The sequence below is a fragment of the Chiloscyllium plagiosum genome, unplaced genomic scaffold, assembly GCF_037043375.1.
Source record: "Chiloscyllium plagiosum isolate Xiang-an unplaced genomic scaffold, Cpla_swu_hap1 HiC_scaffold_24, whole genome shotgun sequence".
Taxonomy (NCBI): domain Eukaryota; kingdom Metazoa; phylum Chordata; class Chondrichthyes; order Orectolobiformes; family Hemiscylliidae; genus Chiloscyllium; species Chiloscyllium plagiosum.
In genome coordinates this window covers 42,255,026-42,274,704 of record NW_028270162.1, presented here as the reverse complement: position 1 = coordinate 42,274,704, position 19,679 = coordinate 42,255,026, and the positions used below count along the sequence as shown (strand labels likewise).

The 19,679-nt window shown below is 38.6% G+C and overlaps 1 protein-coding gene across 1 annotated transcript in view; it reads right to left on the bottom strand.

The window, feature by feature from the left end:
- ksr2 (kinase suppressor of ras 2) overlaps positions 1-3,060 on the bottom strand; it is a 396,641-nt gene extending 393,581 nt beyond the window's left edge. Inside the window, exon 1 of the mRNA XM_088000110.1 lies at positions 2,673-3,060. Within this exon, the coding sequence (XP_087856236.1) occupies positions 2,673-2,849 (177 nt within the window). The 5' untranslated portion in view covers positions 2,850-3,060. The remainder of the gene's footprint in view (positions 1-2,672) is intronic.
- Between the last annotated feature and the right edge of the window lie 16,619 nt (positions 3,061-19,679).

The window sequence follows — 19,679 nt, the reverse complement described above, 5'->3', positions numbered from 1 at the left end:
GCAGACTTTTTAAAGAGTAGGATTTTGGACGTGAGTTGGCATAAAGCTTCCTCAATGAGATGGAAGCTCTAAACAGAAAGAGCATCAACCAGGCAGAGAAAAGTCTAAAGGAAGAGCTGCAAAAGTTGCAATACTGCTGAAATAACCAAGCATGACAAAAGCATGGATTCCACTACATCCCCTGTTCCCTTGTTTAAATAAATAATAGAATTAACCAGAATAATTCCCATCTCCGACTTTGGAGATAACTGCAAAGTCACTTATAGCTTATTACTTTGGGGCACAATGAATTGTCACCCTAATACACAATGCCATTATAATTTTGATTTTCAATCCATCTATCCATGAAAATAATTGATATTTTGTTTCAGTTAATTCAATGTGGCCATGCAAACCACATGAAATTAGCCATTTTGGTCCCAATTTTACACCAGACACTGGAAATCTTAGACTGGTACAAAGCAGCCGTTCTTAAAATATCTTAAAATTCTGGCAACATTTAAAGCTCTGAAGTCGGACTGTTATGCTAATTTACAGAAGAATGGCTCTCTGGTAAGTGCATCAATACTGTTGCACTTTGACATTCTTTAAATATTGTATACCATTCGAACTGTGACAGGACCTGGCCTCATTAACTTAGGCTACAAAGTTTTTAAAAAGCGTAGGCAACACAACCTGCTTCTAACCACACTTTATTACACATTCAACCCTTAAGGGAACGCTCTCACAGTCGAGGTTCGAAGTAACTGGCAGCAAATATTTTAATTAATTTGCATATGGAAAATTGCGACACACTCCCCATTTTAGGTCAACTACCATTAATTCCTGAACTTTCTCACCGTTTCTGCAACTCGTGACGAAAAATGGAAAGAAAATGATCGCCGACTGTTTAGCGAAAGATGACAGTTTCGAAGCTACCCCAAGCTTAACAGCTCATTAACAATAGTCCAACAAAGCATCCTTCATCAGTAACAGTCTTCTAAAATATAAAGAAGATTCAAGCGTATGTATATTAATACAATACTATCACAATTTAAGATTAATGAGTGGTTCAATTACAAGATTTTGTAAGTTTAGTTTTCAAAAACAGTTTTTAAGATAATAAATCCAAGTAAAAAAGGGTATTTTTTTCTACGAAACCTAACGAGGAAAAATAGCTTTTCTGTTTGGTTTGGAATGCCTGAAGTATATGAATTTATCAATCAGCAAAATCGTTCTTTAGCTTTAAGGTATGAAACAAGTTACCAATTTCTGGTCACTCGTGTGCCCGTCCTGTAGAAAATAAATCTAACAGGAATAGTTCAAGCCACTTAATGCCTATTGCCTTCCGCAGGTTCGTTCCGAGTTAGTTAATTTTGTAGTTTACTCGAATGAAATTGAATTCAAATCATGCCGCGCGATCCAGGATTTCATTCGGACGATTTTGCCCAGAAGCTGAGCGTTTTTTGCAGTTTCTTCAGGATTCAGGGCGAACAGTAGGTGTCGCCAGTCAAACGAGGAACCAGGCGCCGTGTTAACCTCTGCGTACCTCGATAAACTTCCAACATCCAGACAATATATTGATGCACTTTCCGGGATTATATTTATCTCTACTGTGCAGATGAAACAAATGTTGCTCTGTTGCTATCATGTGCCTTTCTCCAGGATGACAATGCGCCCAAGGATACTGTATGTGGAATCATACAGCGCCCAGAAATATAGTACTGCTGGAAATATTGTAAAGCAATCCGCGTCAAACATTTGGTGCAGCCTTCAGAAACATGCAATCTGCAATATTATATGTAGTCCCCAAAATTAAACTAGAACAATGCAGTGAGAACATCAATATGCAGGCTTGAAAATAACTGTTACTTCCAATTCCAAGTACTACCTGTAAGTCTGTGTTTCGAAAATAATCATTTGTAGGGAGCCTAAAGTTAATCATGACACTCGTTCTTTAGAATGAAAATCGTGTATTTTTAATATGATAATGTTGAGGCATTTCAGTTCAGAACTTATAACAAGTATAAACGTGAACTGACCATAATGATTCAGAAGTACAGTACAGAAATAAGTTACACTTTAACAGCGCAGTCATTTGAATCCCTGTGAAGTTAAGAACCGAAAAATACCCCACCTACGACGCACATTAGTGTGACTGGTCCCAGACACGATCTGTGTTAGATAAGGAAAGACATCAGGCAGCTAACATCTCTATCCGTTAATGATAGGACCTCACGAATATCTTAGATATAATTCAATTCATATTGAGCCGCACGTAGATAATAGGTTAAGGTCGCTTAAATCAGCGCATTTATTATTAGCTGGTATCACATCATTATCAAGAGCCATCGATACGAAACGTGCGTCTCAGGATTTCTCGAAATGCCATGTATTCAGTTATTTTCAAATGAGCGTAAATACATATTCCCAACATTTTTAACACAGACCCCGCCACCTTTCCACCACCTGCAGAATGCGCAGACTCGCTTCATTCTGCTGCAGCTCCTTAATTTATATCACTGCACACAACACCATTGTATATAAACAAAATACAGCAGTCACCTAGCCCGCAGTCAGCCTTCTTTAGATAACAAGCTTACATCATTTTATTTAAAATTCAATGCGGACACAAGCTGTGGGGAGGAGAAGGGGGGAATATTCCACTTCATTGTTATCGTTATTTTCCTTACCTCCAGTGTTCTTATTTCTTTTTGCGTGAGGTCATTTGATGTGGCACATTTAGTCCTTAACCCTTCCAGACTGGAGATGCTGATGTCTATCATATTTTGGACCAATTCACATTGCTGTAATGCTTTCTGCAAAGTTAGCTGCTGTTCTTCGCTCTTTGCCGTATTGTCTTCATCCATGGCTGGAAATTGATTGAAATTAAGAAAAAATATTTTATTATAGAGCAGCAAGGTTGAATAATAAATCTTGAATGAATTGAAGAAATGTTTCAAATTGGCTCCATGCGGCTGATAGACTTGAACTGGAGACAGTGGCCTTGCTCTGGAAAGCAGCTTGTGCTGCTGATGCTATGAAGAGCTGCGCGCTACTGCTGCAGGTGTTTTTTGTCGCCGTTCCCAGCAGCTTGCACCGGGGAGCTCTTTCTCCACCGACATCTTGGTTGTCAATCAAAGGGAGGGAGGCAGTGCGCCAGCTCTCGCGAGATAGCTGCGCGATTGAAATTGTTGCAAAAAGCTGTCTAATAACAGCAGAAGAAGAAACTTCACTGTCAGGCTCGGCTGGTGTTTATTTCACTTCAATCAGTCACATTGTGCTTTTTCTCCCCAATGTAATAATATCGGTATCTTCACTCGTAACATACATGGCCAATGACAATAAAAACCTGGCGACAATGGACATTTCTTGCCCGTTTGAGGTTCGACAGTACATTCTGCAAGTGTTCTAAAATCAAAACATATTCATAATACTCACGAATGACAACTAAGAAGGAACTGACAGAATCTGAACCGAAAGGTGACCAAGTGTGATTGTCGTTTTGCGAACATTTATACTTCAATAAAGGGGAACGGGGTTGTATTTCATTACCCATCGCTGCTGGTTATGGTGCCAGTTCAGAGCAGGGGGTTCTGATTACAAAGGTCTAAATCTGTTGCCGGACGCATGAAAACTGAAATGCCCTCCTCCAAAAAGTCTCAATTCATAATTATGCTAGGCCTTCATTCTTTATTTTATTTAATTCTGGTTAACATCAGTATTCAGAGCATCAAGTGGAAACTGCATACACCAATACTAAGCATATAATGTAAATGCATCCTAAAATACTGAGAGACATAAATTATATTTATGACACATAAATATCATTATAATTAAGTATGTATAATTTTATAATTGTATTCACATATATAAATAATGGGACATAAATATCATTATGTGTCATAATACAATATAAAGGACAAATATAAGCATATTTGACTTTGGTTCTAAGTGCAAAATTATTGAGTACAGGTTCGAACTTAACAAACGTCAAGTGAGAGTAGAGGGTTTACTTTCCTTTTATAGTAATAGATCCTAGATCAGTAATTGATGTTATGTTCACCAACTACTTGACAAAATAGATAGCTGAGTGGAAATAAAGCAGAAATAATGTGTTTAAAAAACTTCTAAAAAGAGTAGTTTTCAAACAGGAAATTCACAATAAGCCTAAATCATAAATATTGTTCCATTAAAATCACAATTCAAAAAAAACAAATAGAAATTAAAATCAGTATTGATTACTAAAAGCACAGAGCATAAATCTCACCTCCAGTTGTGTGTCCCTAGTCTATCAATAATTTCATTACTGTTCACTATGGTATTCTTAGAAAACAAGGACAGACCCAAATAGTTGATTTCTACAAATCATGTTGCAAAACAAACTAGCTCTGGAAGGACATCTATCATTTCTGTGTTTATTAAATTACTTAAGGTACATTTCTCAGAGGATTTTTTTTGTATTGGGATGATGTGGTATTTGAACACCACAAGTACCTTCCTAATATATGCCATTGGTAGATTGGTGTTTATTCTGGATTTTCAAATGCTTATTTTTGAAAACAAAAGGCCATATTTTTGAGGAATATTCCCTCTGATAATTAAAAATTGTATTTTTTGTCCATATTATACAATGGACAAATAGTCTTCTTTCTTTCCACGATTGTCTTAAGTTTTCAGTAATGAGCTCACTTTATCACAATTTTTTTTTGTACAGACTATTTGCAGTTGTGCTACTTTGCGCATCATGCTAATAAATGGAGTAGTAAGCAGTTGTGAACTTTTGTGGTGTGGTTCTGATTTACTGACAATGGTATACCAAATTTATTTTTAACCATAAAGATTAAATATCTAACCTTGTATGACTTTGTAACACACCATTGAAACTTACATGACATTCCTCACAATGGCAAAAGTTACATAGTTACATGAAATGGATGCTTGGATGTGAGAGATGGCTGCACTTGGTCACAAAAAGAATTTGGAAATAGGATGTGCTGGGAATATTGGAATCACAGGTCAGTACTTATTTTCCATTTCTTATTGTAACTAACATCTGAGTGATTGGCAGGTTATTTCATAAAGTATTTAAGAGTCAACTACATTCATGCAGGAGATCACTGCCATAAAAAAATTTCTGAATGTGTTGGACTTTTAGAAAGAAAAACAACATTATAATGATCAATTTTGTTTATATTAGATTTTTTATGTTATGATTTTTAAAACTAGATTCAAAACATAAATTTGGTGAATTTAAGTGTTCTTGATCAGTTTCCTTCACAACTTTCCTGAGCAACTGTTATTAAATAAGTCAATTTGTTTCGTATACATACTTCTTACATAAGTAGATAACCTATATCAGTGTCAAATAAAGTCATTCCACTTTCTACTATGAAATAACACATTTGAGTTGTCTTCAAGTTGTTTGACTACTATTCCTATAGTTCCTCTATTAGTTTTCTTGTGCACTACATGTCTCTTTTTCTCTTTCAATTTGGCGTAGGAATTATCTGGCTTGGCTAGAACAGATAATTTTATACAATTTTGCATTTATGTAGTGCCGAATAGAGGTTAGTAAAGGAACACTGTCAATGTGGGACAGTTTTTGTCTGAATGAGACGTAGTTAATTAAGTATATCTGGGAATCTGGTTCAAAGTGAAAATTTGATGCAAAAGGTGCTGTAAGTAATGCTTACTTTAAGAAGTAAAATATGTTTAATTTGGAGTTTGGTGAAAGGTGGGAAAGAGGATTTTCTATTTCTTTTATTTCACCCTATAACAGTTTTTTTCATAATTTGAGCAGCAAAACATGGTAGTATTATAGAATTGTAGTATAGGTTTGTTTCATCACTGTTGTGAAGTTTACTGGCAATGCTAATATTTTTTAGGAGATGTATTCTTAATTATAAATGAGTTAATTAGCAATTACTAATTAACTAACACATTAGAGGTGGCAGAGCTAATGATGTACTGTAAATGCAGAATCCAAGAACTTCTGGGTGCTAATACGATCCAGGATAAACCAATCTGCAATGAGTGCTTGTTGCTCCACAAACTTCAGCTCAGAGTTATTGATCTGGAGGGCAACCTTCAGACACTGCGTCATATCAGAGACTGGAAAAGTTACTTAGACAGTTTATTCAAGAGGTGGTCTTCTGATTTGGTCAGATGTTGGTGACAGGACAGTGTGACTACAAGTGAGATAGGTAAGGAACCTGGCAAGCAGGAGTCTCAGCCTTTGCCATTGTATAACAGGTTTGGGATTTTCTTAACGTTTTTGAATGAGGGAGGACTGCTGGATGGATGCACTAACTGGCTACAGCATCATGGTGTAGAAAGCCATTTAAGAGAGGAGAGGAAGAAGGAACACAGTGATAGTTGGGGAGAGTATGGCGAAGTGTTTTACACTGTTCTATGCAGCAAAGAGCACGAGTCTAGATGACTGTGTTTTCTGCCCAGTGCCAGGGTTCGAAATACCTGCTCTGGAGAAAAATTTGCAGTAGAAAGGAGGATCGAGTAGTCATGGTCCACATTTGTACTAATGGCATAAGTAGAATTAAAAAGTAGTTATGCTAAGGGAGTTTAGAAGTTAGATGCTAAATTACAAAGCAGAACTTTAAAGATAATAATCTCTAGATTATTTCCTGAACCAATTGAAAAGTGGCAAAAGATGAACAAAGTTAAAGAAGTGAAAGTGTGGAAACAATGGGTTCTAGTCCACAGGACACTGCCACCAGTACTGGGGAAAAAGTAGGATCTCCGTTGTTGAGACAGTCTGTACTTAGATCATGTTGGAGTGCTCACATAACTAGAGACGTAGAGAGGACGTTAAATTAAACAAGGGCAGTGAGGGATCAAACTTCAGTGAACGTAACAAATCAAGACGAGGATCATGGCACTAGAGCAAAATAATACTCTGGAAAATGAAGGACAAAGAATGGCTAGAAAGGACAAGGAAGAAAAAAATCCAACATTATATCTGTAGGTAGGACAAGATGCTGCAAAGGTAAGAAAAAAATCTAAAGGTTCTGAATTTGAATATGTGTAATATCAAATTACATGAATTGAGAGTGCACATTGAAGTGAATAAATATGATCTGATAGCCATTGTGGAGATGTGGCTGCAGGATGATGAGTATTGGTTTCAGATTATTGAAAATCAGATGACATTCAAGAAGAATACAATGCTAGGTAAAGGCGGAAGTGTATCATGCCTAGTCAAAGAAAGTATTGATTCAATTGTTAAAGACACCTTGGATCAAGAGATCAGGTGTAGATTTGGTTTGGCTGAATATGACAAATGTTAGGGAAAATAAGTCACTTGTGAGGGTGATCTACAGGTCCCCAAACAGTAACCACAATATAGGACAAAGCATACAAGAAGAAATATTGAGTGCTTGAGTCATAGAGTCATAGAGATGTACAGCATGGAAACAGACCCTTCGGTCCAACCCGTCCATGCCGACCAGATATCCCAACCCAATCTAGTCCCACCTGCCAGCACTCGGCCCATATCGCTCCAAACCGTTCCTATTCATATCCCCATCCAAATGCCTCTTAAATGTTGCAATTGTACCAGCCTCTACCACATCCTCTGGCAGCTCATTCAATACACGCACCACCCTCTGTGTGAAAAAGTTGCCTCTTAGTTCTCTTTTATATCTTTCCCCTCTCACCCTAAACCTATGCCCTCTAGTTCTGGACTCCCTGACCCCAGGGAAAAGACTTTGACTATTTATCCTATCTATGTCCCTCATAATTTTGTAAACCTCTACAAGGTCACCCCTCAGCCTCCTACGCTCCAGGGAAAACAGCCCCAGCCTGTTCAGCCTCTTTCTATATAGATCAAATCCTCTAACCCTGGCAACATCCTTGTAAATCTTTTCTGAACCCTTTCGAGTTTCACAACATCTTTCTAATAGGAAGGAGACCAGAATTGCACACAATATTCCAACAGTAGCCTACCAATGTCCTGTACAGCCACAACATGACCTCCCAACTTCTGTACTCAATACTCTGACTAATAAATGAAAGCATACCAAACGCCTTCTTCACTATCCTATCTACCTGCGACTCCACTTTCAAGGAGCTATGAACCTGCACTCCAAGGTCTCTTTGTTCAGCAACACTTCCTAGGACCTCACCATTAAGTGTATAAGTTCTGCTAAGATTTACTTTCCCAAAATGCAGCACCTCGCATATATCTGAATTAAACTCCATCTGCCACTTCTCAGTCCATTGGCCCATCTAGCCCAGATCCTGTTGTAATCTGAGGTAACCCTCTTTGTTGTCCACTATCTGCAAACTTACTAACTGTACCTCTTATGCTTGCATCCAAATCATTTATGTAAATGACAAAAAGTAGAGGGCCCAGCACCGATCCTTGTGGCACTCCACTGGTCACAGGCCTCCAGTCTGAAAACCAACCCTCCACCACCACCCTCTGTCTTCTACCTTTGAGTCAGTTCTGTATCCAAATGGCGAGTTCTCCCTGTATTCTATGAGATCTAACCTTGCTAATCATTCTCCCATGGGGAACCTTGTCGAATGCAGTACTGAAGTCCATATAGATCACATCTACTGCTCTGCCCACATCAATCTTCTTTGTTACTTCTTCAAAAAACTCAATCAAGTTTGTGAGACATGATTTCCCACGCACAAAGGCATGTTGACTATCCCGAATCAGGCCTTGCCTTTCCAAGTATATGTACATCCTGTCCCTCAGGATTCTTTCCAACAACTTGCCCACCACCGAGGTCAGCCTCAACGGTCTATAGTTCCCTGGCTTGTCTTTACCGCCCTTCTTAAACAGTGACACCACGTTTGCCAACCTCCAGTCTTCTAGCACCTCACCTGTGACTATCGATGATACAAATATCTCAGCAAGAGGCCCAGCAATCACTTCTCTAGTTTCCCACAGAGTTCTCAGGTACACCTGATCAGGTCCTGGGGATTTATCCACCTTTAACCGTTTCAAGACATCCAGCACTTTCTCCTCTGTAATCTGGACATTTTGCAAGGTGTCACCATCTATTTCCCTACAGTCTACATCTTCCATATCCTTTTCCACAGTAAATACCGATGCAAAATATTCATTTAGTATCTCCCCCATTTTCTGTGGCTCCACACAAAGGCCGCCTTGCTGATCTTTGAGGGGCCCTATTCTCTCCCTAGTTACCCTTTCGTCCTTAATATATTTGTAAAAACCCTTTGGATTGTCCTTAATTCTATTTGCCAAAGCTATCTCACGTCCCCATTTTGCCTTCCTGATTTCTCTCTTAAGTATACTCCTACTTTCTTTATACTCTTCTAAGGATTCACTCGACCTATCCTGTCTATGCTTCCTTCTTTTTCTTAACCAAACCCTCAATTTTTTTAGTCATTCAGCTTCGCTATACCTACCAGCCTTCCCTTTCACCCTGATAGGAATATACTTTCTCTGGATTCTTGTTATCTGATTTCTGAAGGCTTCCCATTTTCCAGCCATCCCTTTACCTGCAAACATTTGCCTCCAATCTGCTTTCGAAAGTTCTCGCCTAATACCGTCAAAATTGGCCTTTCTCCAATTTAGAACTTCAACTGTTAGATCTGGTCTATCCTTTTCCATCACTATTTTAAAACGAATAGAATTATGGTCGCTGGCCCCAAAGTGCTCCCCCACTGACACCTCAGTTATCTGCCCTTGTTTCCCTTGAGATTAGGGACAGCATTAATTATGGGTGATTTTAATCTATGCATAAATGGAAAAATCAGACTGGTAATGAAGGAGCTCATAGATATAGTTTGATATAGTTTCTTGGAGAAACATTTTCTGGAACCAACAAGAAAGTGTGTGTAGTAGGTTTGATGACTAAGCAAAATACAAAGCATGGCACAGAATGAATAAAAGGTTAATTAGGAAAAGTAAATTATAGCGTGAAAGGAAAGTAGCTGGAAATTTTAAAACAGGCAGGGTTCCTATAGGTATCCGTAAAGGAAAAGATTAAATAAAATGAGTGTCTTATGGAGAATGAGAATTGGGAGTTCATCATAGATGATAAGGAGATGACAGATGTAATGAATACATATTTTGCTTCTGTCTTCACTATCAAGGATAAAAACACATCCCAGTGTACGTGCAAATCAGGAGATTGAAAGAAGTGAGGAGCTTGGTGAAATTACAATCACTAGGGGAGCGATACTGACCAAACTGTCAGAGAGGAGGGCTTATGAATCTCCAGGTCATCGTGGTCTGCATTCTACATTCTTAAAGAAGGTGGCCAATGAAGTAGTAGATGTGCTAGTGTTAATTTTCCAAAACTCATTAAAATCGGCAAAGGTTCCATTGAACTGTTAAGGAGTAAATATAAGCTGCCTATTCAAAAATACATAAAGAATCAAGACAGTTTATTAGATGAGGACCATTATAACTTGATAGGCTACATTTTATTTTTCCTCTGCATTTACTATAGAGCTCAATCACTGAACGTATTCAGACAAGGCTGCCAATATATTTGCAATGAAATAGCATAAAAGTTTATTATGCAAAGAAAACCACAATCTATGTTACACCACACAAAAACTGTTTGAAACATCTCAGTACAGTTATCAGAAAGAAAGATCTTAACAACATTAAACTCAAACCCTCAGTGAAGAATCACCAACCTCTCCATGTATTGAACAAACCTAGGTTGCTGTTACGTCTTTAATCACTTAGAATGGGGATGCAGGTTTCAATTGTTTAATATGTAAATCCCAGAATTTCCCGATATATTTTAGGTTTATAAAATAGACCCAGTCTGACTCAGGGTTTGGATACAGATAGACTCTAACCTCACATCTATAATGCATTGTCTAAGCTGAGACATCACTTTTTTTCATAAAACATTGTTAGCTAGGACTGTGATTTGAAAGAAGTTCTGGGATTTACATGATAATCAATTGAAACCTGCATCCCCATTCTAAGTAATTAAAGACTTAACAGCAATCTAGGTTTGTTCAATCCATCACATCATTTGTGTGATACTTTGATCTTTTAGTATAAATTCTGACTACGTGACGAAGGAGCAGCGCTCCGAAAGCTTGTATTTCCAAATAAATTGTTGGACTATAACTTGGTGTTGTATCATTCTTAAATAGCTGTAATTTATTTCTGAATTTTTTTTCTTGCTGCTTCGGGGCACTTTCATAGCAAACACAAGGGTTTTCCAATATAGTGTGCATCCATCAATTTTTTGAATGGTCTTCTTACTATGATCTTGGTCAGATGGGTCAATGGGTCAAGGAGTGGCAGATGGAATTTAATTTAGATAGATGTGAAGTGCTGCATGTTGGAAAGGCAAATCAGGGCAGGAGTTATTCAATTAATGGTAAGGTCCTGGGGAATATTGCTGAACAAAGAGATTTTGGTGTGCAAGTTCATAGTTCCTTGAAAGTGGAGCCACAGGTAAATAGGACAGTGAAGAAGGCATTTGGTATGCTTGCCTTTATTGACCAGTGCATTGAGTTGGGTCAGTACAGGACATTGGTTCTGCCACTTTTGGAGTATTGCTTGCAATCCTCGGCTCACTTCTACAGGAATGATGTTGTGAAACAATAAGATGTACCAACAACAAGAGTACCAATAAGATGTTCAGAAAAGATTTATGAGGATGTTGCCAGGTTGGAGGGTTTAAGCTATAGGGAGAGACTGAATTGGCTGGGGCTATTTTCCAAGGAGCGTCAGAAGCTGAGCGGTGACCTTATAGAGGTTGAAAAATCATGAGGAGCATGAATAGAGTAAATAGATAAAGTCTTTTTCCTGGGACTGGAGAGACTGAAACTAGAGGGCATACGTTTAAGGTGAAAGGGGAAAAATATAAATGAGACCTGAGGGGCAACTTTTCCATGCAGAGGGCAGTGTGTGTATGGAATGAGCTGCTAGAGGATGGTGGAGGCTGGTACAATTACAGATTTAAAAGGCATCTGGATGGATATATGAATAGGAAGGAATTTAGAGGGAAATGGGCCAAATGCTGGCAAATGGGACTATTTATATAGGATATCCAGTTAGCATGGACAAGTTGGACTGAAGGATCCGTTTCCATGTTGTATATCTCCAAGAATCAATTACTCTAGCTTCGCAGTTCAGTCCCCACTCTCTGGTACCCACAGACACAAACTAACTCACTGACTATATGTGTTGTTTGACACCTTGTGACAAGGTAATAGCCAAATTTTCTCTACATTGCTTTAATACATAGAACAGTTAACTCCCAGCATTATTTCAAGGTTGCAAACCTTTCTCAAAATTCATGTGTACAAACCTGAGTCTTTCTGGCATCAAAATTTACAAAGTCAAAAATGAAGCGAAAATGACATCATTCTTCATCTAAACACATAATATTGATGTACAAATCACACTTGAAGCTATACATAATTTTTCCACTTTAGAACCCAATTACTGAAACATATAATACATATATTAGTTTGCATAATAATATAGCTTATGAATGAGTCTTCATCACACTATGTAGTTGCAAGGCAGGGCTTTGAGGAAAATATTGTATCATATGAAGAAACATTGAGGAAATCAATGCAACAGAAGAAACTTAATAATAGTGTGCAAAATTAAAACAGAAAACAAAGAGGTTCAGGGAAAACGTGAATTTGTTATTAATTAACTTTACAGATGAGCAGTAAATTGCATATTCAAGGGGCTGAAGGCAGAATGAATTTGCAATTGAATCATGGTTGGAGTTTCAGATGACGCTTTGTCTGATCTTTTACAAGCCAGACAGGAATTGATGCTTAAAAAAACAGTAAAGATTGCTAGGCAAGCAAAACATGGTGGCAGAACAGGGTTGTTTGCTCAAGGAGAAAGAAGGTGAAACACCATGAAAGAAGTTGCACATTGCCTGCAGGGAAGAAAAAAATAGAGAGTGCAGCCCACCAAAATGGAGAAAGATATGGTAACTGCCATTGTGAAGTGTTGAAAATATAACGTAAAAGAGCCACATGACAAGAATGAGTGCCCAGCAGGAGGAGAACAAAACAATGAATCCTAGTCTAGTCTATGAAACCCACATCCCATGAATGATTTTTTTTTTAAACTGAAAGACTTTTCAGAAAAATATGCAGAATTGTAATCCAAAATAAAAGAAATGAACAACAAGAGTGTGTGAAACCGAAGCAGCTTCAAGAAATGGAAATAATATTAAACCAAAGGAAAACAATTATGGAAGAAAACCATAATTCTGTGAGTGAATACTGGTGGAGTTTTAAACTGGAAGTCAACAGTGGCTGCACCACAGAGTTTAAATTTGACTGTGTTAGTGTTCCAGATCAATTTAAGTGATTTAAAAAGATCAAATTGCAGCTATCTCCAATTCAATTGCAGGTATCCACAGGAACATCAATGAGAGTAAGTAAAAGGCCAACTCACAAAATGGCTTAGATAATGGCAGGAACTTTCTCCAGAATAAGGGTGTTATTCAGAATAAGGGTGTTTTCTACGAAGCAGGAATGCACGTTGAAACCTGTAATTAATTTTCAAAATCAACAGGATGGTAGCTATAGACCAAGAATCTGAATTTTGAAGGTCATTCCCAAGCTCGTTTGAGGAATTTTAAAAAATTAGGATAAAATATCACAGTAGTCCCACATGCTTGTACAGATCATGGAAAGTGCTCAGTAAAGGGGTTAGAGTACCAGTAAGAAGGTATTATAGTACAAAAGCCAAATAGTTCAATAAGAATCTGAAACTATTTTCGAGAAAAGCATTGAAAGGTGAGATTCACCTAATGGCTTCAGTGGGTGAAAGTCTTGCAAAACTAGCTGAGAGTCCCATATTGACCAATCTGGGTGGGAAATGTGGATTCTGGCAAATATGTTTGGATGAAGACTGCTGAAAACTGACAACCTTTATCACACCTTTCAGATGAGGTCAGAGGTCACACAACACAAGGTTATAATCCAACAAATTTATTTGAAATAGCAAGCTTTCAGAGTGCTGCTCCTTTGTCAGGTAAACACCTTTCAGATGGCATTGCTTTAGCAGGTTACCCCTAGAAATAGCATCCGCACCGCAGAATTTCTTAAGAATACTGTCAAACAAATTTGAAGACATTGAGGGTGTAATATGTTACATAGATTATATACTAATACATGACCAAAGAAATAGACCACTCATGAAAGTGCTTAAAAATGCAGGTCTAACATTGCATGAATTGAAATGCAGGTCTAACATTGCATGAAGTGTGCATTTGCACAAACAAGAATGAAATTTTGTCATCACATTATCCAAATTTCTATTCTCCTGTGATTGGATCGGCTAGGTCTTTTAGTTTAGGAGCATATAAGTACAGCTAGCAAAACATTTACAGGCTAAAGAGAGAATTTTACAGAACTGTGATAAAGAGTATATTGTGATTTAAAAATACTATTTAGAAGGTTGGCCAGAATAGAGACTGAATAATGTCACACTTCATCTGTACTTTAAGTAGTGCTGTTATCTTACGCTTACTAATGTCTTGTTAGGAGAGTGTGAGGACTAAAGACGCTGGAGCTCAGAGTCAAAAAGTGTGGTGCTGGAAAAGCACAGCCGGACAGGCAGCGTCCAAGGGGCAGGAGAGTCTATGTTTCGAGCTGGTCTGTTATCCGTACTCGATCTCTTCATCTCCAACTGTCACCATGACATTGACCACCTCAACCTGTCCACCCCCTCACCCACTCCAACCTCTCACCCTCGCAATGTGCAGCCCTTCACTCCACTCCAACACACCCATCTCCCCCTCAAATCAATAGTCAAGGGGGGGCACCAACCTGTACACCACTGAAGCCAGATGCCAACACACAGACACCTCCTCTGACTGCTCCCTTGACCATGACCTCACCTCCCATCACCAAACTATCAGCTCCCAGACCATTCACAAACTCATCACCTCTGAAGATCTCCCATCCACAGCCTCCAACCTCATAGTACAGGAACCCCGCATCACCCAGTTCTAGCTCTTACCCAAAATCCACAAACCTGACTGCTCCTGTCGACCCATCGTCTCCACCTGTTCCTACCCCCTGAACTTATCTCTGCATACCTTGACATCGTCCTGTCTCCCTTGGTCTAGGATCTCCCCACATACATTCGGGACACCATCCATGCCCTCCACCGCCTCCATGACTTTCGGTTCCTTGGCCCCAATGCCTCATCTTCACCATGGACATTTAGTCCTGGACACATTCATCTGCCAAGACAAAGGCCTCCAAGCCATCTGTTTTTTCCTCTCCCGCAGACCCAACCAGCACCCTTACCTCGACACACTCATTCGATTGGCTGAACTGGTCCTCACCCTCAACAATTTCTCCTTCAAATCCTCCCACTTCCTTTAGATCAAATGGGTAGCCATGGGTACTATGCCTGATTCTTCTTTAGGTACATCTTCTGCAGCTAACCGGCACCTTTCCCCACCTTTTCCTCTGCTACATCGATGACTGTATCACCACCTCCCCCCCACCCTCATCTACCAATCGCATTCCCAGCTACCTTCCCTTCATTTATCTCTCAGCTCCTGTCCCAGCCCCCTCCCGCACCCCCATTCCTGATGAAGAGCTTATGCTCGAAATCTTGACTCTCCTGCTCCTCGGATGCTACCTGACTGGCTGTGCTTTTCCAGCACCACACTTTTTGATTCTAATCACTTGTTAGACTTCAATAAGAGACGAACAAAACCAGAGTACTTGGACTTGAAATTCTACATCAAGGTAATTTGGTATTACAAAGTGTCATGCAAAGATGTCAGTGTGATAGTCAGAGGTTTGAAATTCAATTCAGGAAGTATTCAGTAATTGCATTTCATATATGGTGAATAGCCAAGAGAAGAAAGAGCCAGTATTACCATCATACTTTCTATCAAAGCCATAGAACCACTTGGAAATGGATTTAGTCAAGTTCAATTGCAAAACTTGCATCTTTGTCAACAATTACTACAAGGGATGGATTGATGAATCAAGAGAATTGTGTTAACTCATGGCATTTTGGACATTGTAGTCTCAGACAACAGAGCATAGTTTATAAATGAGTGCTTCAAGTGATTTGCATGCGAATATGATTGTATGCATATCTAACACACTATCCCCCAGCAAATAAGAAGGTGAGCAAAGAACGTGTAAAATCAAGGCATTATTGGAAATGAAGGAAGATTTAAAATTTCCACTCTTAATCTTTAGATCATTACTGCTACAGATTGAATAATTATCCTCAGAGTTATTAATGGGAGGAGAGTGAAACACAACTTTCATTGCAGTCACAGAAGCTGCATCCACACATTATTCAGATTATCCATAACAGAGTGAAAAGGTGTGAAGAAGAGCGAAGAGAAAGAACCAGTTAAATATTTTTATAAATACAGAACCCAAAAAAGTATTAGAGTTACAGTCTGGGAAGTAAGTATGGATGAGAGATATATAAAGAGAAAGAATGATCAAAGAGCGAACATAGCAACCGAGATCATAATAGCCCAGATCTTCTGATAGGTTGCTGAAGTGTAAAACTGTAGTAGCTCATTGGGACTATGTGGAAAGTCCCAACACAGCTGATTCTGTAGGAATTGTCTGGAAAGTTGAAAAGTCTAATGAGCTATTACTTAGTACTTGGAAACTCTGATTAAAGTACCCAATTCTACGTTAAAGTCTGAGACTTCTGAAGGTTTCAGCTTATTTTCCAAAAAGATAGCCAGTAAATGTTAGAAGGATAAAACTTTAACTCCTGACTAACTGTTAAAATAAACAGACCACTTGCTCAAATAGTCATTGACCACTGCTCTCCCGACTGCATGGATCCCTAACCTGAGCCCAGACTCCAACCAAAGCCAACTGTGACACTCCTGCTGATCCTACATGGACACCTGCATCAATCCAACCCCTGACTAACCATCTGAATCCAATACCCCACTCCCCGTCACCTGCCTGAAATACACTCAAAACCCCAAATAAATCCAATTCTCTCTATCCTCATCCCTATGATCGCAACCCCAAATGGACACCTGCCCCGATCTCTTCCTCCAACCTCCCAGATAACCCTAAGTTCTCATTAATTGTCTTGCCACCCTATCTCTTCATTTACCTGGCACTCTTCTCCCAACCCATTTGACACATGAACCCCTAGCCACCTGGCACCTTGGCCTTAACTCACATCCATCTGGGAATATATACCTGTTAACCAGCCAGCATCTTACCCCCTCACCTACCATACACCTTCCACTGCTACATGTGTTTAGTTTCTCTCTCCACGAGTGGTACCTAACTGGCTGGTCCAGCTTTGTCTGTGTCTATTACACACGTCATTGCTAGCTAAACAAGGCTGATTGTCTGCATTAAGACTTTTAAGAAACGTGCGACCAACAAGTAATACAAAGCCAACTAACTAAACTTATTATTGCTAAAAAAAGTTGGTTTTGGTGGTTGTCTTATGAAAATTCAAAATTAACATCGAAGCAAGTTAAATAACTTGGTGTTGTGCGATTTTAACATTGTCCATATTAGGAGATTCAGACCATAGGGTTGAAACGGATCAAGGGATATTCAAAAGAAATCATAATTCATTAATGTCATTGAACAAGAAACCAACGGAATTGTAGAACTATTTATCAGAAGAAGACAAGGAAGAAAAGAACTCTACAACCACAAAGCAGTCAGAATGAGGAAGACGTGAGTGGAGCACACGCTATACCTCAGAATAAGACCAGAACTGGATCAGAGAAATGAAAGAACCACGAAGATTAATCTTGTGAAGTCCAAGACTTTATGAGGAAGATGTTCATAGGTGGAGTGTTTTGTGGGGGGCTGATTAAAGACTTGAGGCTAAGATGCAGAGTAAGAGACATTAGCAGAATGTGTAATAATAATGGTGTATAATGATGATCAGTGTCACATGACTATGTAGGGAGTTTATCTACCAGAGGCAGGTTGTGTAACTACTATGCTAATAAGTAAACAGTTTTAACGAAAATATATTGGACTCAAGAAACAAAAACAGTTCTTGGGAGTTTAAAGTCAATTAGACTCAGAAATACAAAATAAGACGCAACCTAATGGCTTGTGAACATTTATCCATTCACTGGGTATTTGTTCTGCAGTATGACATCATTATAGTTGGAATTTATTTTAAATGCTTTGTCGCATCCATTACCAAAACAATTATTTCCATTTTCACAATGTCCACCACCTTGTCCTCACTGAAAATGACACTCCTAACCATAGTTCTCACGTCATTAAACTCAAGCCCTTTGATGCCTTTCCAACTTCCACCATCTATAAAATACAATTTGTCTGCAGCCTTACCATCTGCACCCTCTCTAACAGTAGGCCATAATAACTCTTCTCCCTTAGTCATCAATAACCTGTGCCAGCTCACTGTAGCCCTAAAAAGTCAAAGATAAAATCATTGTCCTTGTCTGTAAATTTTTCCATGACATTGTTCCACCCAATCTCTGCAACCTTCTGCAGAGTTAAATCCCACCTAATTGATGTTCAAACTTCCATCTTTATGCCTCACCCTACCCACACTTCTTCACCTTTGATTGCATAGCCTTCAACTGTCTTGGCCATCCCATCTTGATTAGCCTCCTTAATTTTCCTGCCTTTTTGAGTTATCTCAAAACAAATATCTTCATACAAGTTCATAGACACTTCTTTAATTTCTCTTCAGGTTGGCGCTTGCTCCTTTTTTCTTCTGAGAACATCTTTCAACGTTAAAGGTGCTCTATAAATGCAAGATGTCCTGACTCAAAGAGTTCCTCCCAGTTTGTTACTTTGTTACTTTCAGTTTGTTACTGCTGTATAAATTAATGTTACACAACTGAGCCATGCCAAAGTAATGTAGAAACAGCAAACAACAATAATACTGACAAGTTTCATTAATTGAAAATGTTTTGCATAATTTTAAATCTATAATTTGTTAAACCAATGGTGACCTTAGTTACATCAGATTTTGTTCTGTGTGACAATGATTTGAACCTGTTGAATGCAATTTCTTTCATAGGACTGCTTGCATTCTAAGTCCCATTTAAAGCAACTTGGACAGTCAATGCCAGTTTCCCATTCACAATTGCATTCTTTCACAAATTATTTCAGTTTAGAAAAATAACAGAGCACATATTAGGTAAGGTGGCGCTGATTCTGCAGTCAGACTTTGAAGGGCAGCAGTTATGAGCATGCTGGTGGGATGTCATGTGCTAGTACAGGCTGATTTTCCATCTATTTGTTTAAATGGATGGATAACAAGCCCCATAGTTTCCGGACTAGTGCTCACTGCAAGTCCAGTTTAGTGTTGACTGTGGAATTAAGTCCAGTATTTTTTAAATGTTAGACTATATCTCCTCAATCTTAGTTAGCTTTTAAGTCCCTCCACCATATAATGTAACAGTTAGAGCTTTTAGCTCTTTTGTTGATGCACTTCTCAGGGAGGACTCTAATCTATTAACAACTGAGAATGGAGCTGAATTAAAGGAAGACTACCCTGGGAAATCATAATTTCAATGAAAAGAATATCGATATTAGCAGACCTCTGTTTTGTTATAGTATTTATAAACAAAAGCTCTCAGGAACAATTAATCATACTGCAAATTTGAAGAGTAAGATGTCTCTCAGAACCATCTTTTGTCTTTGTATTGCTGTTCATCTTTCTCTCTCCTCTTCTACCTATGCCTTTCTCTTCACTTCAACTTCTCTTCTGCATTTGTGTTTTC